Raw genomic sequence first — 25,817 nt, forward strand, 5'->3', positions numbered from 1 at the left:
GAAATAAGAGCCCTCACATGAACAGACATATGCACACCCATGTTCATTGCAGCATTGTTCACCATACCAAAAAGATGGAAACAACTTAAGTGCCAATCAACAGATGAATGGATAAGCAAACTATGATACATACACACAGTGAAATACTATGCAAAAAAAACTGATGAATTTGTGAAATATCTCACAACATGGATGAATCTGGAGGGCATTATGCTGAGTGAAATAAGTCAATCACAAAAGGACAAATACTGTATGAGATCACTATTGTAAAAACTCTTGAAAAGGTTTATACACAGAAAGAAACAATCTTTGATGGTTATGAGGGAGGGGAGGGGTAGGGAAGGAAAACACTAAATAGACAATAGATAAGTGGTAGCTTTGGTGAAGGGTGAGACAGTACACAATACTGGGGAAGTCAGCACGACTTGACCAAGGCAAAGTCATAGAGGCTTCATAGACACATCCAAACTGAGGGCTTGCAACCGCGGTCTTGGGAGACATCTAGCTCAATTGGAGTAACATAGTTTATAAAGAAAATGTTGTATATCCTACTTTGGTGAGTAGCATCTGGGGTCTTAACAGCTTGTGAGCGGCCATCTAAGATACTCCACTGGTCCCACCCCATTTGGAGCAAGGGAGAATGAAGAAAACCAAAGATACAAGGGAAAGATTAGTCCAAAGGACTAATGGGCCACAACTACCACAGCCTCCACCAGACTGAGTCTAGTGTAACTAGGTGGTGGTTGACTGCCACCACTGACTGCTCTGACAGGGATCACAATAGAGGGTCTTGGACAGAGCTGGAGAAAAATGTAGAAGAAAATTCAGACTCAAAAAGACAGACCGGACTTACTTGTCTGGCAGAGATTGGAGAAACCCCAGAGTATGGCCTCTGGACACCCCTAACTCAGTACTGAAGTCACTCCTGAGGTTCACCCTTCAGCCAAAGATTAGACAGGCCCATAAACAAGCAATAATACAAATAGCTCAGCCATGTATATGAGACTAAATGGGCACACCGGCCCAGGGGCAAAAACAAGAAGGCAGGACGGGACAGGAAAGCTGGATGAATGGAAATGGGGAGCCCAAGGTCAAGAAGGGGAGAGTGTTGACATGTCACGGGTTGGCAACCAGTGTCACAAAACAATGTGTATTAATTGTTTAATGAGAAACTGATTAGCTCTGTAAACTTTCATCTAAAGCACAATTTAAAAAAAAAAATTATTTGCAGGAAGGTAGTATGAATTTAACCTGCTTTCTATTCATTATGAGCACAGAATTTTTTTTATATCCCTGAAATGAAAGTCCTCACTGTACTTTCCAAGAGAATAGTATTTGTCTAACATTTTGAGCCCCAAACAGATTGTTTCTCCATCAGGAGGAGGTTCTCAGGTTAGACCTGCCAAAGTACCTTGTAGTATTCACAATGGTAATGATGGTGGTAACATAAGTTCTGAAACCACAGCCTGTAATGTGACATTCATGAAGCTTTAGAGTTGTCTTCTCGAAGGTACTGCTTGGTTAGATAGTAGATTCCTTTTCTTAACTATGACTCAAGGCCAGTTAACTCCCAGAAATGGTTGGTTGTCTTTTCAGCCATTTTTGTGTATCCCATTTTTCCCCAAGAGACTTAAATATAACAGCCAAGTAGATGATATAGAAACTTCCTCAGAGCCAGGAGATCCCCCAGGCGTCATGGCACTTTCCCAGCTTTATTTGATTGTTGGTCTTGGCTTAGGTGGGAGTGGAGCCATGTTGAAGCTCTGAGACGAACCAGCCCAATCTCCCCTCCCCCGCCAGTGTGATCCTTGACTGCTGCTCCTGAGGCCTGGTGCCAGCACTCTGCCCCTTCAACCCCACGATGTTGGTGCAAAAATAGATAACATATCCCTTTAGGCCAAAAAAAGATTGCCATCTGTATGGAAGCTCCATGAAGGCAAGGTTCCTGTCTAGGTAACTTGGGTATCTCTAGCATCTAGCCAAATGACTGACACATGGCAGGCAGGCAATAACTATTGATTGAATGGATGGATGGATGAATGAAGATAAGTGCCTTGGCTTCTCTATAATTTTTAGACTGATAATTTTTTTATTTTTATTTTTTTTATATGGAATTGACAATGAATTATAGAATCTTAGTGCTAGAAAGGGCAATAAGAAGTGATTTTGTTTACTCAGAATGATGGTTGAACCATTTCAGACAAATGAGAAACTGTCCTATTTTGAGAGAAAAAAAAACACATGGAAAAAAAATTGTGACATCAGTAGCTCTTTTCAGTGTTTAAGAATCCTTACTGTCATGAAATCTTTCTTTATGATACAGTTTTTCTTACCGATTTATCTTTCATTATAAAAGCAGTTGTTGCTAGTTCCTTTCAGTTGATTTCTACTTATAGTGACCCCATATGACAGGGTAGAACTGCCCCATAGGGTTTTCTAGACTGTAATCTTTACAGGAGCAGATTGCCAGGATTTTCTCCCACAGGGCTGCTGGGTGGGTTTGAACCACTGCCTCTAATTTTATATCATAGGAGCCCTGATGGCGTAGTGGTTAAGAACTTGGCTGCTAACCGAAAGGTTGGCAGTTCGAATCCACCAGCCACTCCTTAGAAACCCTGTGGGGCAGTTCTACTCTGTCATATAGGGTCGCTATGAGTAGAAGTTGACTCGACAGCAGCAAGTTTGGTGTGGTTGGTTTGGTTATATCATGTGGCTGTATAGTCTTGGGAAGCAGCGTGAAGCAGCATGAGGTTAGTCTCAGCACTGTCACTTGTAAGCAGAATGACCTTGGGTAAGTCATTTAACCTCCCTGGGTCTTTTTTGCCATCTGTAAAAGAGGGATGATAATGCCCACCTCAGAGCTGCTGTGAGGCATGCTTTGCAGCACCTGCAATGGAGTAAGAGCTTGGTGCTGTTAGCTGCTGCGATATTAACAGCCAGAGATGGCATGTAGCCAGCATGTACTGGCACCACTGTACCAATTGTTAAAATGAATTGAAAAGCTTTCATACCAGTTGGTAAAAAGTGATTGCCTGCCCCCAAATGCCTCCATGGCCTCTAGGAATGTACTCCCAACCTTCTGCAACACGCAGGTACTACTGACACCTGCCACTATGACCTGTATCTGTTCTGAGTGGGCTTTGCTCATGCCACGGTATTTTTCACATCTCTTCTGCTAGTAACCCATCATTTTTGTTAGACTGACAGAATTTACTTATATTTAGTTAGATTGTGCAGCCCTGATGGCGCTATGAGTTGAAATTGACTCAGTGGCAATGAGGTTGGGGTGTTTTGGAGTTAGATTGTAGCTGATTTTTTCACTATTACTAATGCTGCTGTGATAACTATCATGCATATTTATATCACTGTTGTTTTTGTTGTTAGGTGCCGTCAAGTTGGTTCCGACTCATAGCGACCCTATAGGACAGAGTAGAACTGCCCTATAGGGTTTCCAAGGAGCGGCTGTTGGATTTGAACTGCCGACCTTTTGGTTAGCAGCCGAGCTGTTAACTGCTACGTCAGCAGGGCTCCATATGTCATAGTGGATGCTAATTTCAGTTTATTTTTAAGTAGCAACTGAAAGCCTCCTTTCTGATTGATCCCTAAATGTTTTGAAAATTATTTCCTAAACTCCTTCTCCAGGTTAAATTATCTTCATATACCTAATTGCTTTCAACTACTTTTTGCTTGTCTTGTGAATTCACTTTTTATTTTCTATATTGGTCTTTAATCATGTGGCTAGAACTGGACCTAACAGATTCCTGAGTCCGACCCTTGGGGAGTGAAATGTGTTTTCATCCTTTTCCTTTTCAATATTGTGTTCAATCCTGTGTTTAACTGTGTTACTATTTAAGTACCTACCATCTGACCAGCCCTTTTTCATCTTGTATTTGTCTAGTTTTGTGAGAAACTCCTCTGTCCTAGTATACGGTTTACTAGAAAGCCATCCTGTTTGTTTCTGATGTAGAGTAATGTTACCAGAATCTTTTTGTTTTTTCATATTGCATAGCAATTATTATTATTATTTTACCAAGGTCATTTTGAGTACTGATTATTTCCTCCCTGCTGTCAAGTGAAAACTGACTCCACGGCCTCTTCCAGAGTTTAGGTGGAAAACTGTAAACATGCCTTGTTGTCTCTCCAACTGGGCTGGCCTGGCCTGAAGTGACTCGTGTTGAGAACATGCCAGCCAAGAGGCATCTGTTGCTTCAGAAACGGGAAAGGGGGGAGCAGTTTGATAAAAATGGGCCCCAAGTATCTGAGGTTGCCCAATTCAGAAGTAAAAGCTGATCACATCCACTCTGAAGATTCTGCTGTTTTTCACAGCTTTAATGATTGCGTTCCTTATTGAATTATCTTTCTCTACCAAATCTTACATGATCAAAGGTTCATTGGGGATTCAAATAAAAGCTATTCACATGACACCCTGCTGTGTGTAGTACATGTGAAGACTCACAAGAATAGAGGGAAGTTGCCTCTTGCCTCTGCACTGTTAGAGGGAGTGTGCTTCTGTCTTTAAGTTATAGAAAAGAATTTTTGAAGGACTTGGGAGATAATGAATAAAGTCTCTAGGGCATTGATGTTTAGGTAGCATTGGAAAAATATATCAATATCTATAATTTAAAGCAGTTATGTTTGAATAATGTAAACTTTGATCCTCTGTTGGGCAACATTAATTTGTACAATAGATTACAAAAGTACATTTGGCTTTTACTTGCAAATGTGAAGTTAAAAAAGAAATAAACTAGCTATAATTAAGATGATAATTGGATTTTTGGCAACTAAAAACTGTTTTGTACCTTTTTTTATGACCTCTTGAGTCTAGCTTTTCAGTGTAAGATCTACTTAGTGAAACAGATGTAAGCATTGCTGTACATCAGAATTCTCTACCTAATTACCGCAAAACTGCTGGGCTTATTTTATTTCTGGTTTTCATTTTCTCCTGGGAGTTGTTCAGATTTTGGAAATTAATAAGAGAATCTCTAAGAGGCTTTACATTAAAGTTAGTTCCACAGTCAGTGTAAATTTTTCAGGCTGTTACTTGAGGTTAAAAAAAAAAAGGATAACTCATAGACATAGAGGTATTAAAGCAAAGTGCTGCAAGTGTAGCAAGCCGGCTTCTTCACTGCATCTTGCATGACAGCCTTGTTAATGATATGCTTGTTTCGGTTTTCACTGCAGTAGATTATTTAACAGTGACTGTATATTTTAATTACAGGGTTAGCATTAATTCCATTTACCAAGTATATTTTCTTGCTTTTTTATTTAAAGAAAAAGCTCATTAAAATATATAATTGGATTTTACCTTTAATACAACTTCATTTTTACAAATTGTGAGTGCACATAAAAATCATGAAACTAGGTGTTTTTCATTACTTAGGAAATACTATTACAATACCTATTCTTGTCAATCAAAAGCAAAATAAGGACCCCAGGTAAATACTCAGGTTCCTTCTGCTAAAAACTTATGTAATTTTGTTTACAATACCTTACTCTCTTGTTTTCCTCACTTGTATTTTCAAAATTTCTACAGAAAAAAAAAAAAAAATACATCCTTTCCTAATAAGAATAAAACACAGGGAGAAAAATGTAGAACAAACCTCAAATTCCTAAAAAAGGCCAGACTTACTAGACTGGTAGAGATTAGAGAAACCCTTGAAACTGTTGCCTGGAGATACCCTTTAAACTTGGAACTGAAGCCATTCCTGGAGGTCACCTTTCAACCAAATAATAGATTGGCTCATGAACAATATCACCTATGAGTACTGTACTCCTTTAAATAATCACCTGTATAAGACCAAACAGTCAATATTTACTCTAAAGCAAAGATGAGAAGGTAAGGGGGGGGCAGGGAAGCTAGATTAATGGAAACAGAACAACCAGAGTGGAAATAATGGGAATGCTGACACATTGTGAAAAGTGTTACCAATGTCACTGAACAATATGTATAGAAATTATTAAATGGGAACCTAATTTACTGTGTAAATATTCACAGAAAATAAAAATAAAGCACAATAAAATCTTAAAGTAAAAACACATGAGGTAGCACCAAATAGTTGGGGGTGGGGGGGAGAGACTAACGTATTGTAAGTTAAGTTTAATGTGAATTCAAATTCTGCCAATTTTACGTGGCAGGTATTTCAGGTCTGTGATACCTTTAGCACATTTTAATAATCTGTGTTCTGCCTATTGATCTTTTAACAGGAAATCTCAATATACACTTTCCTAACTAGTGAAAACTACAGAACTATAATTTTTTTTAACAGTTTGCCATCATCCTTGTTACTTCTGTGTTAAAATTTATAGTGACTTAATCATGACAAAAATAAACTAAAGGAATAAAGGAATGGTTAGGCCCAAAAGCCAGCCAAATAAGGGTATCTATGCTTGTTTGATTGTTGAGAAAAGTAAAATGTTAAGATTCTGTGAGATACTCTAGGACTCTTACTGTTGCTTCTCATTAAATGTCTGCAGATCAAATGCCTGGTGCCATGGATCCCTGTATGTTGTAAATGAAAAGTGCTCAAAAAGCAAGGGTGTAATTCTAGGCTATTGACATTTGGGTTTGAAGTCAGCGTGTTAGTTCTCTGGAAGATCCCCTTCTGAGTGCAATCTACTCTGGAAACGTCTTTTTAATAACAGTGCTGTGCATCAACCCTAGCACTTGGTCTTTCCGGTTACCAAAAATAAATGATCACTTTTGCATGTATACGTGGTGTAACCATTCATAAGAATATGCACATGTTGAAACTCAAGATAATAAGGCTAAGGTTCTATAATGAATACAAGTTATTTTTGGAATAGAATCTAAGACTGCAAAAGAATAAGAAACACCTAAACATTATTAAAAAAATTTTTTAAAAAAGAAGTAAACATCATACAGGCTTCTGGTGAGATATATCATGTAAATTTCTAGTAAGATGAAGCACTTGAAAGTAAAGAGTTTCACAGGATTTTAATTGCTAATTTATTATTTGACTGCTATTCACAACTCTTAAATTTCACATGAAATTTGAAAACTAGATCTGTTTTTCACAGTGTTTCATTGAATTGCTCTTCATGATGTATCTTCCTCATGCTGATAGAAAATAAAACTGTATTATTTTAAAATATATCCCTGAGCCTTAAGCAGCCTCAGCAGAACCCCTACTTAAATCCCAGCAAGTTGATACTAGTCCATTTTGCTCCATTTGTTTAACTGGCTAAAGTACCAGAGTGTTGTAGCAGATGACTTTTTGTTTTGCTCATTTTGCTTTCTTTTTCTGAAGGGCATTGATGTGTTTGTTGTGCCAGTTCTTAAAAAGCAAGCATTCTTGCCAACAGGTTTGTAAAGGTTCCCTGGGGATATCACGAAGGAGAAGAGATTTATAAGCCAGTGATAGTCAAACCGCTGCAACCCTTTGGAAGGTTGTGTGGGCTGTTGATGATATGTACACTGTACAGCTAGGAAGTGTTTATGCACATCTCTTGGTCTGTTGTCAGAAAGGTAAGAACTAATGTTGTTCTCCAAAGCCAAAGCAGGGGTAATATAGGAATCTGTTGGGTGGTGCCTAATCCCCACTTTATTTAACTAGGAATTTTCTCTGTGTGATGTATATGTGTGCTAAGAGAACCCAAAAACCAAACCCACTGCTTTCGTCTCGAGGTCAGGGAGCTCTTTGTCTAGGACAGGACACCAATTAGCGAAGGGCACAGGTTCAGTTTCACTATGGGTTAATTTGCTTCAAACAAAAGGAAAAACATTCTAGACTTCTAACTCTAGTTAATTGCCTCTCCAATGTAGATTGTTGGTGACGACAGTTTCTGGCTTAGTATATCATATCATCCACTTCTGGAAAAATGACTCAAAGGCTGTGACCTAAAGACTGTGGATTAGGTTTTTATCCTTTGGAATATAAAGACCAGCATACCAAAAACATCATTGCTGTTGAGTCAATTCCAACTCAAAGTGACCCCATAGGACAGAGTAGAAGTGCCTTATTGGGTTTCCAAGGCTGTAATCTTTACGGAAGCAGACTGCTGTATCTTTCTCCTATGGAGCAACTGGTGGGTTTGAACCACTGACCTTTAGGTTAGCAACTGAGCACTTTAACCACTATGCCACCAGAGCTTACGCTAAGGAAAGGGGAGAGCCATTTGGACTACTTAAAGCCATGTGTAGTTTGTGTTAGCGTGCTATCAGGGGCCTGTACATACATGCATAGATACTTCTCTTCTGTCTATCTCCAGCTTTCTCTTGGCTGATATTTACTGCCAGGTCATAAGCAAGATAGAATAAGACCCCAAGTTATGATAGAAAACATCCTTACAAATAAATTAAAAGTTGTCTCCAGTTTTGGGCTGAGAGCTAGAATTGGGTTGTAGTTTCAGTTTTGCCCTTAATTAACTGGTTGACTTTTCGTAAATTGCCTCCTCTTGCACCTCCTCATCTGTGAAATGAGGGAGTTAGACATGATGTTCTCCTCGTCCCTTGCAGCTCTCATGTTCTGTGGTTCTATGATTATTTGTTGAGGCTGCTCCCAAAGTTTGTACCATCTGTCAGAGAAGACCACTGCACATGGCATTTGTAGATGGGCAATAACTTTTTTTTTTTCAAACTTTACTTCATAGAATTACCTAAGAAGATTTTTTTTTTTAATTGAACTTTAAAGGAAGGTTTACAGAACAAACTAGCTTCTCATTAAACAGTTAGTACACATATGGTTTTATGGCATTGGTTAACAACCCCATGACATGTCAGTTCTCTCCCTTCTCGAACTTGAGTTCCCTATTACCAGCTTTTCTATCCCCTCCAGCCTTCTAGTCCTTTCTTCAGGGCTGGTGTGCCCCTTTAGTCTCGTTTTGTCCTATAGCTCTGTCTAATCTTTGGCTAAAAGGTGAACCTCTGGAGTGACTTCATTACTGGGCTAAAAGGGTGTCCGAGGGCCATACTCTGGGTTTCACCAGCCTCTGTCAGGCCAGTAAGTCTGGTCTTTTTTTTTTTTTTTGAGTTAGAATTTGGTTCTACATTTTTCTCCAGCTCTGTCCAGGATGCTTTATTGTGATCCATGTCAGAGCAGTTACTGGTGGTAGCCGGGCACCATCTAGTTGTACTGGACTTGGTCTGGTGGAGGCCGTAGTAGTTGTGGTCTCTTAGTCCCTTGGACTAATCTTTCCCTTGTGTCTTTAGTTTTCTTCATTCTCCATTGCTCCTGAAGGGGTGAGGCCAGTGGAGTATCTTAGATGGCTGCTCACAGGCTTTTAAGACCCCAGGCGCTACTCACCAAAGTAGAATGTAGAACATTTACCTTATAAACTATGTTAAGCCAGTTGAGCTAGATGTTCCGTGAGACCATGGTCTTCACAGCTCTCAGCCCAGCAATTGAGTCCCTAAGGGAGTTTGAATTTGTCTATGGAGCTTCCATGACCTTACCCTGAACAAGTTGTGCTGGCTTCCCCAGTATTGTGTACTGTCTTACTCTTCACCATAGTTACTACTTATCTATTGTCTATTTAATGTTTTTCCACCCCCCCTTTCCCTGCCTCATGACCATCAAAGATTGTTTCTTTTTATGTGTAAACCTTTTCATGCGTTTTTAGTGGTCTCATACGATATTTGCCCTTTTGTGATTGACTTATGTCACTCAGAATAATGCCCTGCAGATTCATCCTTGTGAGATGTTTTGCAGATTCATCATTGTTCTTCATCGTTTCACAGTGTTCCATTGTGTGTATGTACCATAGTTTATCCATTCATTTGTTGATGGTCATCTAGGTTGTTTCCATCTTTTTGCTATTGTGAACAGTGGTGCAGTGAACATGGGTGTGCATACGCCTATTTGTGTGAAGGCCCTTATTTCTCTAGGATATATTCCTAGGACTGAGATTGCTAGATCATATGGTATTTCTATTTCTAGCTTTCTAAGGAAGCACCATATCCTTTTCCAAAATGGTTGTACCCTTTTGCATTCCCATCAGCAGTGCATAGAGTTCCAATCTGCCAACAGACTCTCCAACATTTGTTATTTTCTGTTTTTTTTTTTTTGATTCGTGCCAGTAATGCTGGGGGTGAGATGGTATCTCTCATTGTGGTTTTCATTTGCATTTCCCTAATGGCTGGTGATCGGGAGCGTTTCCTCATGTGTCTGTTAGCCGCTTGAAGGTCTTCTTTGGTGAAATGTCTGTTCATTTCCTTTGCCCATTTTTTAATTGGATTATTTGTCTTTTTGTGGTAGAGGTGTTAGATTTTCCTGTAGATTTTAGAGTTTAGACCTTTGTCTGATTTGTAATAGCTAAAAATTTCTTCCGAGTCTGTAGGTTCTCCTTTTATTCTTTTGGTGAAGTCTTTTGATGAGCCTAAGTGTTTAATTTTTAGAAGATCCCAGTTATCTAGCTTATTTTCTGGAGTTTGTATGTTGTTAGTTATGGTTTGTATCCTGTTAGCACCGTGTATTAGGGTCTCTAGTGTTGATCCTGTTTTTTCTTCTATGACCTTTATAGTTTTTGGTTTTAGCCTTAGGTCTTTGATCCATTTTGAATTAGTTTTTGTGCGTGGTGTGAGGTATGGGTCCTGTTTCGTTGTTTTGCAGATGGACATCCAATTTTGCCACTACCATTTGTTAAAAAGACTGTCTTTTCCCCATTTGATGGCAGGTGACCGTAGGTGGATGGATTTACACCTGGGTTCTCAATTCTGTTCCACTGCTCAATGTATCTGTCATTGTGCTAGTACCAGACTGTTGTGACTACCATAGCTGTATAGTAGATTCTGAGGTCAGGTAGTGAGAGTCCTCCTACTTTATTTTTCCTCTTCAATAATGCTTTACTTATCTGGGGCCTCTTCCCTTTCCATATAAAGTTAATGATTATTTTTTCCATCTCTTTAAAGAATGTTGTTGGTATTTGGATTGGGATTGCATTGTATTTGTAAATTGCTTTGGGTAGAATTGTCATTTTCACAATGTTGAGTCTACCTATTGGTGAGCATGGTATGTTTCTCCGTTTATGTAGATCTCTTTTGGTTTCTTGCAGTAGTGTTTTGTAGTTTTCTTTGTATAGGTCTTTTACATCCCTGGTTAGATTTATTCCTAAGTATTTTAGTTTTTAGGGGTTATTATAAATGGAATTGCTTTCCTGATTTCCTTTTCCTCGTTCTCTTTGTTGGTATATAGGACTCCAACTAATTTTTCCGTGTTTATCTTGTATCCTGCTACTCTGCTAAATCTTTCTGTTAGTTCCAGTAGTTTTCTTGTGGAGTCTCTTGGGTTTTCGATATATAGTATCATATCATCTGCAAATAGGGACAGTTTAACTTCTTCATTACCAACTTGTATGTCCTTTATTTCTTTTTCTTGCCTTATTAGGAAGGACTTCCAGCACAATGTTAAATAAGAGTGATGATAAAGGACATCCTTGTCCCGTCCTGTTCTCAAGGAGAATGTTTTCAGCCTCTCTCCATTTAGAATGATGTTGGCTGTTGGTTTTGCATAGATGCCCTTTATCATGTTGAGGAATTTCCCTTCTATACCTGTTTTATTGAGAGTCTTTATCAAGAATGAGTGTTGGATTTTGTCGAATGCCTTTTCTGCATCAATTGAGATGATCATGTGATTCTTTTCCTTCATTTTATTTATGTAGTGGATTACATTGATTGATTTTCTAATGTTGAACCATCTTTGCATATCAGGTATGAATCCTACCTGGTTGTGGTGTATTATTTTTTTGATATGATGCTGAATTCTATTGGCTAGAATTTTGTTGAGAATTTTTGCATCTATATTCATGAGAAGTATTGGTCTGTAATTTTTGTGTGTGTGTGGTGTCTTTGCCTGGTTTTGGTATCAGAGTTATGGTGACTTCATAGAATGAATTTGGAAGTATCCCTTCCTTTTCTATGTTCTGAAATAATTTGAGTAGTACTGGTGTAAGCTCTTCTCTGAATGTTTGATAGAATTCTCCAGTGAAGCCATCTGGGTCAGGGTTTTTTTTTGTTGGGAGTTTTGTTTATTTCCTTTTTAATCTCTTGTTATGGGTCTGTTCAGATTTTCAACATCAATTTGTGATAGTTTGAGTAGGTAGTGTGTTTCTAGAAATTTGTCTGTTTCCTCTAGATTGTCAAATTTGTTGGAGTATAGATTTTCATAATACTCTGTTATGATTCATTTTATTTCAGTTGGGTCTGTTATCATGTCCCCCATTTCATTTTTTATTTGGGTTATTTGCATCCTCTCCTGTTTTTCTTTTGTCAGTTTGGCTAGTGGTTTGTCGATTTTGTTGACCCTTTCAAAGAAGCAACTTTTGTTTTGTTGATTCTATTCTCTATTTCATTTATTTCTGCTTTGGTCTTTATTATTTCCTTTCTTCTGGTGACTATAGGCTTCTTTTGCTGTTCTCTTTCTGTTTGTTCTAGTTGTGTAGCTAATGTCTTGATTCTGTCCCTTTCTTCTTTTTTGATGTGTGCATCTGTGGCCATAAATTGACCTCTGATGACTGCCTTTGCTATGTCCCAAAGGATTTGGTATGATGTGTTTTCATTCTTGTTTGATTCTAGGAATTTTTTTTATTACATCTTTGATTTCTTCTGTTACCCAGTGGTTCTTAAGCAGGGTGTTATTTAGTTTCCATGTAATTAATATTTTTCCTTGTTCTTCCTGTTGTTAATTTCTACTTTGATGGCACTGTGATCAGAGAAGATACTTCGTATTATCTCAGTGTTTTGGATTTTGGTGAGGGTTGCTTTGTGGCCTAAGATGTGGTCTATTCTGGAGAACGTTCCATGTGTGTTGTAAAAGAATGTGTACTTTGCAGCTGTTGGGTGGAGTGTTCTATATATGTCTATGAGGTCAAGTTGGCTGATTGTGGCCTTTAGATCATCTATATCTTTGTTGCGTTTATTTCTAGATGTTCTGTACTTTACTGAGAGTGGTGTGTTAAAGTCTCCTACTATTATAGTGGAATTGTCAATTTCTCTTTTCAGTGCTGTTAAAGTTTGTTTTATGTATTTTGGAGCCCTGTCATTGGGTGCGTAGATATTTATTATGGTTGTGTCTTCATGCTGGCTCATCCCTTTAGTCATGATGTAGTGCCCTTTTTTGTTTTTTATAGTGAATTTTATTTTAAAGTCTGTTTTATCTGAGATTAGTATTGCCACTTGTGCTCTTTTTTGATGGCTGTTTGCTTGGTATTTCTTTTCCATCCTTTGATTTTTAATAAATTTATGTCTTTGTTCCTAAGGTATGTCCCTTGTAGACAGCATATTGATGGATCCTGTTTTTTTATCCATTCTGTCACTCTCTACCTCTTTATGGGTGTATTTAGGCCATTTATGTTCTGTGTAATTATTGATAGGTGTGATTTTATTGTTATTTTGTAGTGCTTTTTTTTTTTGTGGTGCTGACAATTTCTTTGTTCCTCTTACTCTCCTGTGCTGAATTCCTTGTGTTTGTGGATTTTTGTTTTCATTTCTTTTGTCTTTGTAGATTTTGTTTTTCCTGAGACTTTCTGTTTTTCTTCTTTATTTTGATGAGTAGGTTTGTTAATTTTCTTTGTGGTTACCTTGAAATTTACCCTTCTGTTCCTAAGTTTGAACCAGTCTATTATTACTTGGTATCACCTTGCCTTCCTCTCCATTAGAAAGTTCTATACCTACACCATTTATTCCTTCTTTTATTGTTCTGATGTTGTTGTCATTTGCAGATTAACCTCTCTGGTTCCCTATTGTAAATCTTTTGGTTTTGAATATTTCTTCATTTGACTCCTAGGGTTCTAGGATTGACTTCGTCTCTGTTTTACTTAGTTTTTCGGGTCTTTGCTGTGGAGGGACAGCATAGTGCTTCTGTCTATAGTGACATGTTCCCAGAATTTGGGCAGTAACTTTCAAGTGGTCGTCACTGATGGATACTTAAATGTAATGATTATTAAGATTTAGCATTCTGTGTCCTGTGTTAAGAGAGCTGGACATGGTATTAAACTAGGCAAAGTTAGACAGCTACTGAGTTCTTCCTCTCATTTCTCAAATCTAAGCAGGGATTCAAATACCTCTCAAAGGTATTGTTAGAATGAATTTTTAGGACAAGCTTTGAAAACCCAAGAGTTGGGACTAAATTTGTTTGTTTTCCTAGCTGTATTTCATGTGCTGCATGCATTAGAGGCTTGTTATGTCTAATGATGGAGACCTCTAGAGGGAAAATCTTCAAGACCCCTGCTACTTAATATACAGTTTTATCATAAGTACTATGGATTAATAGGCTAGTGAGGAGGCCTTTGGCTTCATTTAGCAGAGATCCCAACTCAAATTAGCTTAAATAATAAAGGAATTATTGGTTCATACAACTAAACACAGAGGAAGGATGGGCTTCAGGGTCAGTTCGATCCAGTATTGTAGGCTCCGCTTCTCTGGAATTCCGGAATTACTGCAGCTGTGCTTTCAACTGGATGTTGGCTTCATCCTCAAGCTATGCTCTCATTGTGACAAAATGACTAGCAGTTTTTTGCTTTGCGTTCACACTACAATGTTGGGATTTCTCAACCTCGGTACTGTTCGTATTTTGGGCCAGATTTGGGCAGAGGGGGCATCCTGTGCATTGTAGGATATTTAGCAGCATCCCTGGCCTCTACTAGCTAGAAGCTAGTAGCACCTCACCCCTGAGTTGTGATAATAAAAAATATCTCCAGACATTGCTAAATGTTCCCTTCAAGGCAAAATCACCCTAGCTGAGAACCACTGAGCTAAAGGAAGACAGACCATTTCATCAGATGGCTATCTTAAGAATGAGGAAATGTGTTTCCTAGAAGTTCGCTTTTGTCTCACTGGTGAGGGGGATGGGTTCCCCTTAGACTAATCAGGCCCAATCTGGACCTAAGGATGGAATCAGCTCCCTTGAGGCATGTGACTGTTCGGGGGAGGAGTGAGTACCTAAATAAAGTCAACAGAAAGGGGGGATGGAAGCTAGGCCAGATGCCAACAGTGTGTACTACCACTGCAATCTAAATTTGTCCTTTTTTCCTCCTCTCAGTGAAGATTATGGAAAGAACTTTAAGGATATTACAAATCTCATCAATAACACCTTCATTCGGACTGAATTTGGCATGGCTATTGGTCCTGAGAACTCTGGAAAGGTGAGCTCACTCATGCATATATAAAGCTTGTGCTAGATGCCACTTGCAGGGGTGTCAAGTATCAGTACTGGAATCAGCCAGTGATACACAGTAATGTATCTGGTTTAAACCCATTGCCATCAGGTCGATTCTGACTCATAGCGACCCAATAGTTCAGTGTTTAGTATTGCTGTATTTTAAAACGAAACATACTTTAATCCTGATGACAAAGGAATGGAATTCAGCACACAGATTTTCGGTTCCTGTCCAAGACGCACCAACCCCATCATAATTATGAGGCGGTTGTTTAGCGTCACAATGTCGACTCCCAAAGACCATATTTAGTCTTTTGGGAAACTGACTAATCTCAGAACTGACCTGGCTCAAATCCACAAGCATGACATACTAGCTCAATTCAGGATGATATTTCTTGATAAGACTAAGACCTGAGGAGTGGAATACTTGGCTAATCTGTTTCTATAGCTCTTCTCACTTCTGGAACTAAAATGTTCTTAACTAACGTCTGATAAAAATGGTGCAAGAACTTCCCATGCTGTTATAGCATTGTATCCTGAATCTGATCTTTCCTCTTCCCGAGCAGGTGATTTTAACAGCAGAGGTGTCTGGAGGAAGTCATGGAGGAAGAATCTTCAGGTCATCAGATTTTGCAAAGAACTTTGTTCAGACAGATCTCCCTTTTCATCCTTTGACTCAGATGATGTATAGCCCTCAGAATTCTGATTATCTCTTAGCCCTCGGTACTGAAGTAAGTCCAGTTCAGGAGCTTTTCCTATGTTTTGCATTTTTATAGCCTCAAAATAATACTATCTTAAAGAACCCCGTAGGTAATGCTTTTATATTGAACTTCTTTCTAGTATCTCCTTAGGGCATGAAGTACATATTTTCTGCATTTTTTTCCTGTGTAGTAAGGGCACAATTTTCTTATACTGTCTGTCCCAGGTAAGTATGATGTCTAGTGGCCATCACAAGTTTGCCAAAGTGAATAGATGTGTGCTATTGCAGTACTAGAATACTGTTTGGTGTAATCATTTCTGTGCTGCAAGAGACAAGCATAAATTATCGAACTCCTAATGTTGTTTTCATATGGCCAAACCACATCTTTATAATTTTTTTTGTTAGTTCTTCGGTATGTAAAACATGTTGTTTTCTGTCCTTGACATTCATGTATTAAATATTCAAAATTTCGGTTCCCTGTATCCCCCACCACATTCCCATGCTTTCCCCCAGATTAGTGCCCCTTCCTAGCCCTCCCACCTCTCCTATGAAAGTTCTCCAAGGAGCACATTCAGCTTTTCCTTTCCTGGATGACCAGTCTCCTGTATCATGGATGTTAAGGACCCAAAGTGACTGAATTGCTGGACTACGATGATCATAATTATGCTTTATGTTTATATGGCTCTCTCCCATCTTATTTCTTAAAGTGTGGTCTACTGACCAGCAACATCAGATAGAATCATTTGGGGGGCTGGTTTAAAATGCAAATTCCTAGGCTCCAATCCAGCTAGAGTAAATCTATGGCTTTTAGTTGGGGGATGGCTGGTATTTTTAAGGTAAGCCTGAGCCCAGATGAGCCTGTACACTAAAATCTGAGAGCTGTTGCTCTGATGACTGTTCTGGGGACAGAAGCAGGATCATCAAGTGTGCACAAGTCAGACCGAGCATAGCGAGGGTGGAGGGCACTAGAAAAGAGGTCTGGGCCTTGTGAGGGTAGATCGTGAAGAAGAGGTAAGACTGTAGGGTTCCAGGAGGGGCATATTTATGTTTAGCCAAGGAGGCCAGAGGAAGGAGATAAGCTTGCTGGGTAGCTTCAGACGTTATAGCAACAATTCCCGGAAATTGGCCTCCAGCAGCTTTAGCTGAAGGCCCTTTGAGGGAGCAGAGAGACCTCCACAGGAATGGACAGAACCATAGATCTCCTTTGACCACCCCATCGCTGTTACCAAGTATCACAAGGTTATTAAAACAGGGTTATCCTCTGGAAGAGGCAGGCACAATCTGCTTTTATACCTGAAATTTCTCCCAGTGAAGGGTATGTTTGAAGTAGAAATAATTGGGGTGAAAAAGATGGACCAGTTTTTACTAAAAGTACAAGGGAGTGATATCAGACCCTTTCCTGCCTTTTTAAGTAGAATTAGGTAGATTAGAAGGTACTGGGAGGTGAACATTAAAAGATGAGGAAAAGTCATAGAAAGAAAAATGGTGGGTGGGGAGCGCTGAAAATAAATTCCGCCTTGATCAGCCCCATTTAACTTCAGCTGTTCTGGGACATCTCTGTCATAGTCTTCATCTGATTAAATCTGTGCTGCATTTGAAAGTGTTGCCAAGCCCTTTTGCAGACTTCACTTGCTGGCCTTTTGTGACTTCACTCCTTTTGGTTCTTCTTCTACCTTCTGGCCATTCCTTCTTGGTCTCTTTCTGAAGCTCCTTCCAACCTACCCTTAAATGCCCACTGCTATTTTCACTCTGAGCAATCTCTTCCACTCTGACCATGATTTTAACCACCATTTAAGATGTGTTAAGATTTGCCAGCCCGTAACTCTAGCCCTGGCTTCCCCCTAGGGCTTCAGATACTTATCTTGCTGCCACCAGGATATCTCTAGCTGGATATTCCAAAGGTACCATTCTCAATCTAAAACTAAATTTCTTTGCTGCTCTCCCAAACATACCTTCTTCCCTTATTCCTTATACTAGTTACTGATACCACAATGCATCGTATCCCCAGAATGGTTGATGTCTACACACACACCACACATACTCCACCCTGCCCCACAAGAAAAGTCATCCAGTTTTACTGATACTAGCTCCTAAATTCTTCCTGAGCCTATTCATCACTGCCATGGTTCAGGCCCTCACTACTCTTACTGAATTCCTTATACTAGTTATAATAATCTAGCTAATGTGGCAGGTATTCACTGCTTTTCCTGCTTCTAATTTAGATCCTCTGAAATCCATCTTTCCCATTCTCTTCCAAGTATTCCACTTAAAAAAGCAAAATTGACCATGTCATTCCATTACTTAAAACCCTCCCCCCACAGAGCATCTCATATGTAATAAAGATTAGGTTCCTCAGCCTGGCGTAGAAGAAAGGCTCTCCATGAGCTGGCCTCTTCCACCCTCCCTAGCATCACCTCCTCTTTTTCTTACCCTGGAATCTGTGCTCCACGAATGTCCAATGGCGTGTAGCTCCCTGCACACATTGCAGTGCTTTAACTGCTAGTGCTAGTCTCTCTGTGCAGTAATACCTCATTTCCCCAAGCACCTTCTTCAGGAAACTATCTCTACCACAATGTCCTGCCTCACCCCACTTCGCCTTTCCCCACATTATATTGAACCTTTTTCATATGCCCCTTGTTAGACTGTGAGCTCCTTGAGAGCAGGGAGTGTGTCTTATTCATCTTTGTATCCCCAGTGCAACATCTGGTAAGTGCCTGGCACATAGTAGGCACTTAATAAACATTTGTTATTCTGAACTTCCAAGATCCTGAAGGGGTTCAGATAAACCGTGTTTGTGTCTGTGGAGCTCAGGCAGCTCGGATGGAACTTCAGTGTGTGTTTTTACTGTCCTGAATGATTGGATATGCATTATTAAAGGTCATACAAGCAGCTGCACAGGATAAAGCTGGAATTTTGATAAGTCATTTATAATCTTTCAGAATGGCCTGTGGGTGTCCAAGAATTTTGGGGGAAAATGGGAAGAAATCCACAAAGCAGTATGTTTGGCCAAATGGTGAGTAACAGAAGACTCCATCTGCGCAGAGCCCTAAACCTTCCCTGACAGTGCTGCCAAACGTCACGTGAATAAATACTAAGCACTTACTGTGTGGCAAGTACTCTTCAGGGTGCCCTAAGGTATACCAGAGAGGGGTATGATACAGACCTTGACCTGGAGGACCTGCTATTTCTGCTAGACTTAGTCCCACTAAGTGATAGACTATAAAGTATAAAGCCAGGCACGTGACTGAGTAGCTGCTGCCTGCAAAAGGTTTATTTTCCATGAATGGTGAGATTAACTGGAGTATCACAAAGGACAGCTTTAATTTGGGGATTTATGTATGTCTTTCCCGCAGAGTTACACTCCCTTATCTAGAGCTCCGCTTCAGGAATCAGGAGGAAAGCCCAAGAGCTTCCAGACTGCCAGAGTCACACTTGCGCGCACCAAAGCGCCTTCGCTTCTCTGAGCAGCCCCTCCCCCACAGGCGCCTGCTCAGATGCTGAGAGGGGGGAGCTGTTCCTGGGAGCCCCCGTCCGCTGTGTTTTGACCTGGCTCTGCTTCTAGTCAGTGACTTAACCTCGCTGGGCGTTAGTGTTTCCTTCAGTAGGCTCAAATAGGGGATTTGTTTGAGGCATTTGGGAGTGGTTGAGGAGGAATTGAATTAAAAGCATTCATACCTCCAGAAATCTATAATTAGGTTCAGATCCTTGTTTAGAGCCTTTTTCTTCTTCCCCTTTGACTAATTTCAGCAAATTTGTTAATCTGGTTTCCTAGTTTATAGCAGATTGCTGTCAAAGGTGGGGTATGTGGACTGCTAACAAGCACGTGACAGTATTAGAATTGACAGCGTGAGAGCTGGAAGGAGGCAGAAAAACTATAAAAGTGCAGACAGACTTAGAGAGTATAACCGTAGGCAGCATGAAATTATTTAGTGCTGGATCAAGAAAATACACATAGCTCAAACCTTCATCTAAAGTACAATAAAAATTTTTTTTTTTAAAAATACACATAGCTCAGACACTTCTAATGGGAGTACTGTATTATAGTTTGATAACATTGATGGTCATAATGATGGCCCATAGTCCAAGAAAGAGTTTAGTATTTAATGTACTCTACTGAAGAAATCAGGAAAATATGTAATGCAGATTTGAAATTTGTCTCCCAAAATTAATTAAAATATAAAATACATTGCTTAAATAAAGTGGGCCTTTTCTAGAAAATGCTGGCTAAATGAAGTTTTTACAGTACCACGACAGTGCACATGCTGCATCTGCTTTCATTTTATGTATTTTAATAAATTCTTGTGTTTCTACCTTATACGGTCTTACCAGGAAAGAAGTAATTTTTAAGGCAACTAAGTTAACAAACTGTTTGCTCCTCATTGATGGACCTAAAATATGTAGAATGTGTTCAAGTAAGAAGATAGTTTTTTGATTATTAAAACTAATCTTTAAAAACTGAGTTATTTTTAAATGGTATTTTGTATCCTGTGCAAGGTTTTCTGCTTTTGTAATGAGTGTCTTTGTTTAGTATCTAAACAAAAGATAACTGGGCTGCTGATAACTGTTAACAGATTTTAGATCTTTGGTCTTTAGGAACTTACAACCTAAAGTTGTGAATGAACATGCTCAGACCCACCACCTTTTGCTGGTGATGATCTATAAGTACTATCAGAGACTGAATCTAGTTCCCTGCAAACTCCCTCTTCATGTTACAATTTAAATAATTCATCCTCTGACCTAGTTTTCTATTGGAGATGAAAGAGCTAAATTATTCAGCTCATGCAAATATTTAGCTCATAAAAGCATTGAACTAGGTTCTGAGGGAAAAACAACAAAACATAAAAACTTTGCACCTGACCTGAAGAAGCCAGTAGTGCAGAAAGGGAGAGGAGCACACGCCATGCAGTTATCAATAACTAAACAGGAAACAGAGCCCTGATGGTGCAGTGGTTAAGCGCTTGACTGCTAACTGAAAGGTCAGCGGTCAGCGGTTTGAACCCACCAGCTGCTCTGGGGAAGAAAGATGTGACAGCCTGCTTCAGTAAAAATTACAGCCTAGGAAACCCTGTGGGCAGTTCTACCCTGTCCTGTACGGTTGCTAGGAGTCAGAAACGACTCGACGGAAACAGGTTTGTTAAATAGGAGACAAATGAGCGTCAAGTGACAGGTGTAGAATGGCACGAAGCTCTAGAACAGGATTTCTCAACTCTGGCACTGTTGACGTTTGGGGTGGGTAATTCTTTATTGTGGGCCGTGTCCTGTACATTGTAGGATGTTTTGCAGCATCCCTGGCCTCTACTCACCCTACCTCAATTGTGACAACCAGATATGTCCCCAGACATAGTCTGAGTACCCTGGGGGACAAAATTACCCCCTGTTGAGAATCATTGCTCTCAAAGTTTGCAGCAGAGAAGCTTTCCAGATGGAGTGACAGGAAAGGCTTCATGAAAGAGCTTGATTTCAAGCTGGAGCATGAGGGCTGGGAGGGTAAAATTGGTTATAGGAGAGAAAAGCATTTTAGGGAGGGACAAGTGTGAGCAAATGCAAGAGGCAGATTTGGAAGGTGTAAGTAGACCAGTGTAACCGGCTGGAAGAATTCACATAAGAAAGTAGTGGACTGTGCAGATCACATGGGACCTGGCTATGGGGAACCTTGACTGTTGCAGGGTGTGAAAAAATCAGGTGTGTAACGTCTGAGAAGGCTGTTTCAGCTAGTACCTGTGGAAGAAGTCTGTTAGACTTACTTGGGGCTTTGTAGCTAAGGCTGACCACAGTTCCTTAGCAGTCTTGAACCATTTCTTTTCCCTGTCTTTGCCTCATTGTAGGGGATCAGAAAACACTATCTTCTTTACCACCTATGTGAATGGCTCCTGCAGTAAGTATATTTTGGTCCCAGGAAAGTATGTCCTGTTGTCTACTCATTGTAGAATATTCTGGATTGTCTAAGAGGTAGAGACATAAAAGATCCTTCCATTCTCCTGAGATTTTAATAGCTAAAGATAGCTGTTAAAGATTTTTTAAATCTTGAAAGTACAACCAAATTACTACACTGTGCCCAGATCAAATAAAAGTGTAGGCTACATATAGAGGCAGTATATTCAATTTTTGCTATGCATTTGCATAAAGTAAATATTAGGCTGCAAACAATAATAAATTGAAGAGCATGGTGGTGCCTGCGAAAGAGCATGGATTGTGTTTGTGTTGGTGGAAGCCGTTGCTTTCCAATCAGTGGGACAGTTTCAAAGCAGAAAACAAAATGTTTCATTTATTTCTTCAACTAATATTTGAGCACCTGCTCTATGGTAAACACTGTTCTTGGAAAGTACAAGACATCCAAGGCCCTGTTCTCATGGCACTTAAATTCAAATAGAGGAGTCAAATGATGAACAAGAAAACCAAAGCTCAAGCAACACAACTTGAAACAGGATGGGATCGTTTAAAACTGTGCCATGAAGAAAGTCAAGCAAGGTGCGGTGGCTGTGATGCTTGTATGTAACACTGCATTGGAATTAAGTAAACTTGCCAGGTCTTTCTGTCCAGCATCAAACCTCACATGTATAGAATGAAACCCAAGTGTGAATTCCCTGTATCTGAAGCCATATCACCTTTATATTGTCACTTGACCAATATGAATAGAATTAAAAATTCTTTAGCTATAAAATTAAGAGTAATTGTAAAATAGCTGTTTTAAACTTAGAGGCTCACCAGTAAGTAAAGTGTTAATTAATATTTTGTCTTGTTTAAGAAGCTGACCTTGGGGCACTGGAATTATGGAGAACTTCAGACTTGGGAAAAAGCTTCAAAACCATTGGTGTGAAAATCTACTCATTTGGTCTTGGGGGACGTTTCCTTTTTGCCTCTGTGATGGCTGATAAGGTGGGTATTTATCTTTTTTGGTTCAGATGTTTCTGTTGATAAGCCTCATGTTGTTGTTTTGTACTGTTCAGTCATTTCCGACTCATAGCAACTCCATGTGACACAGTAGAACTGTCCCATAGAGTTTCCAAGGCTGTAATAATCGTTATGGGAGCAGATCTCCAGGTCTCTCTCCTGCAGCAACACTGGTGGATTCAAACCACCAACCTTTGTGTTAGCAACTGAGGACCTAACTTATGCCTCATATCACCAAAAACCAAACCCATTGCCGTCGAGTCAATTCTGACTCATAGTGACCCTATAGGACAGAGTAGAACTTCCCCATAGGGTTTCCAAGGCTGTAAATCTTTACTAAAGCAGACTGCCACGTCTTTCTCCCAAGGAGCAGCTGGTGGGTTTGAACCACCGACCTTTCAGTTAGCAGCCAAGCGCTTAGCCACTGCACCACCAGGGCTCCGTATGCCTCATATCTCATTACCATTAAGTCAATTCCAACTTGTAGCAACCCCATGTGACAGAGTAGAACTGCCCCATGTGGTTTTCTAGGCTGTAATCTTTACGGAAGCAGATTGCCAGGTCTTTCTCCTTAGAGCCGTTGGGTAGGTTCAGACTGCCAGCCTTTTGGTTAGCAGCCGAGTGCTTAACGACTGCACCATCAAGGCTCCTTATGCCTCGTATAGGGCCCTTTTACTCTTTAGTATTGACAGAGTTTCGTGTCTCTTTGCAACATTTAGTATCATTTTAAGGTTTCGGGCTGATTCTTTTTATAGAAGTTGATTGACTCTTCTGGGCTAGTCTATTTGTACTCTGGCCTACTCTTAACCACATGAATTCTTTTATCTTTTTTGGGATATGTAGAGCCAGTGTTTACTCACAGCTTTACTCAGATAAGAATATATTTTTAAAAAAAGCAATCCACTGGCTCATTATCCAATAATAATGATAGTAATAGGTAACATTAATTGATTACCTACTATGTGCTAGGTACTGTTGGTCCCTGGAATGTAACAGTAAACAAAAGATAAATTTCCTGCCTTCAGAGCTTTTATATTCAAGTGGGAAGACAGATACTAAACAGATAAATATGATATAGTATCAGGTAATGATGAACTCTATGAAGAAATCTAAAGCAGAGGAAGGAAATAGCGACAGGTATGGGAGCACATCCAATTTTAGGTACAGTGATTTGAGACCGGAAGGAAGTGAGAGCATAAGCTCTGAGAACTTCTGGGAGAAAGTTAAACTGAGGAAACAGTAAGTGCAAAGCCCCTCAGCTGGAGCATGCTTGCCATAGCAGAGAGAAGAGAAGGGCAGTGGAGCTGGAGCACAGAGAAGAGAGATCAGAAGTGAGGTCAGAGACGAGGGAGCCAGGGGCCGGATTATACAAGGCCTTTATGGGTCATGATTAAGACCTAAGCTTTTATTCTTCATGTGTTGGGAAGCTGTTAAAGGGTTGTGAGCAGGGGAATAGCGTGATTTGGCTTCTCTTTTGGCAGAATAGGTACATGCGGAATAGCCTGACGGGGCAAGAAAGGAAGCAGTGAGAGCAGCTATTTAAGTAGTCCAAGTGAGAGATATAGTAGTTCAGACCAGGCTGTTAATAGTGGATGAAGGGAGAAGTGGTAAGATTGTGGATATATTTTTAAACATTTTGCTAATAGGATTTGCTGATAGATTAGATGCTGTTTTTATTTGTTATTTGCTGTTAGATGGGGGTCAGGACAGAATGAGAGGAACCAAGGATATCTTTCAAGTCTTTGGCCTGAGCAACTGAGTGAATGGTAGTGCCATTTACTGAGATAGCACAGACTAGGGGAGGAGCAGATTTGTGGGAGGAAAACCAAGAATTTAGTTTTGGATACGAGATGCTTACCTAAGGGGAGGTGTCAAGTAAGCATTTTGGGTATGTGAATCTCTCAAAATTACGTGGTTTTAAGGGCTGTGTTACTAGATGATGTCTTCTGAAGGGATGAGTAGGTAGAGAAGAGGTGCAAGGACTGAGCAATAAAGGTTTTGAAGAGAAGGAGAATCCAGCAATGAAGACTGAGAGGGAGGGACCACCAAGGTAGTGGGAAGCCAGGATAGTGTGATATCATGCAAGCCAAGTAAAGGAAGTATTTAAAGAAGGAGGAAGTGATCAGCTGTGTTAAATACAATGAAGTGTTGAGTTCGTTGAATTCTGAGAATTACCCATTGGATTTGGCAAAGTGGAGGCTTTTGGCTAAAGCAGTTTCATTAGAGAAATGAGATTAAAAGACTGATTAGAGTGGGTTCAGAGAGAACTGAAGATAGGGAAGTAGACACAGTAAGTGCAGATACCTCTTGAGCAATTTTGAGACTACACGCTCATGACAACCTCACAACAACCCTATGAACTAATACTATTATCTCAATTTTGTAGGTGAAGAGACTGAGTAACTTGCCCAGGGTCACCCAGTGGTGGAACCCTGGTGAATATTAGCTGTCTGATTCCTGAGGCAGTCTTCTTAACCATTACTCTATACTGCTACTATCTACAAAATTAAAATTCTATTGTGTACTTTTGAATTCTAGTTTCTACCTATAACAATAAGAGTAAGATTCAGCATGGCATACTGAACACCTAGATATAAGTTAAGTGTTGTGTTGTTGGGTGCTGTTGAGTTGATTTTGACTCATAATGACCTCATCTGACAGAGTAGAACTACCCCATAGGTTTTTCTAGGCTATAATCTTTACGGGAGCAGATTGCCAGGTCCTTCTCCTGCAGAGCCACTGGGTGAGTTCAAACAGCCAGTTTTTCAGTTAGTAGCCAAGCACTTAACTGTTGCACCACCAGGGCTACTTATACGTTAAATAAATCAGTTAAATGTACTTGTCACTGAACTTTAAAAAGTATTTAACCTAGGAGGCCCTGAGAACAATTGTCATGCCCTGGCTAACTGTATCTAGTAGCTATTTTAAGCTATTTATCAGAGAGTAAGTGTTAATTGCCTCCTGAGCAAACTCCTTTTAACAGTAAACACTCCCTGATCAGATTCCTTATAGTGATTTCTGACTGTCCTTGTTCTCTTCCCAGCTCGTATGTGTTCTCTGCATTATGACTATTCTGAGAGACCTCCATGGGGAGGAGGCATGTCACATCTTGACTT

At 39.8% G+C, this 25,817-nt stretch overlaps 1 protein-coding gene across 4 annotated transcripts in view; it reads left to right on the top strand.

Moving 5' to 3' along the window:
* The window catches only part of SORT1 (sortilin 1), an 84,519-nt gene that overhangs the window by 33,385 nt on the left and 25,317 nt on the right, over nt 1-25,817 (top strand). For 2 of the 4 annotated variants that reach the window (XM_023742180.1, XM_023742179.1), the window contains 5 exons: nt 14,994-15,096; nt 15,677-15,841; nt 18,750-18,823; nt 21,636-21,685; nt 22,556-22,686. In XM_023742180.1, the coding sequence (XP_023597948.1) occupies nt 14,994-15,096; nt 15,677-15,841; nt 18,750-18,823; nt 21,636-21,685; nt 22,556-22,686 (523 nt within the window). Of the gene's footprint in view, nt 1-7,140; nt 7,487-14,993; nt 15,097-15,676; nt 15,842-18,749; nt 18,824-21,635; nt 21,686-22,555; nt 22,687-25,817 lie in introns of those variants that run through there. The other 2 variants (XM_023742181.1, XM_023742178.1) reach the window with 2 other exon arrangements.

This window comes from Trichechus manatus, unplaced genomic scaffold (genome assembly GCF_000243295.1).
Source record: "Trichechus manatus latirostris isolate Lorelei unplaced genomic scaffold, TriManLat1.0 scaffold00204, whole genome shotgun sequence".
In the NCBI taxonomy this organism is placed as follows: Eukaryota; Metazoa; Chordata; class Mammalia; order Sirenia; family Trichechidae; genus Trichechus; species Trichechus manatus.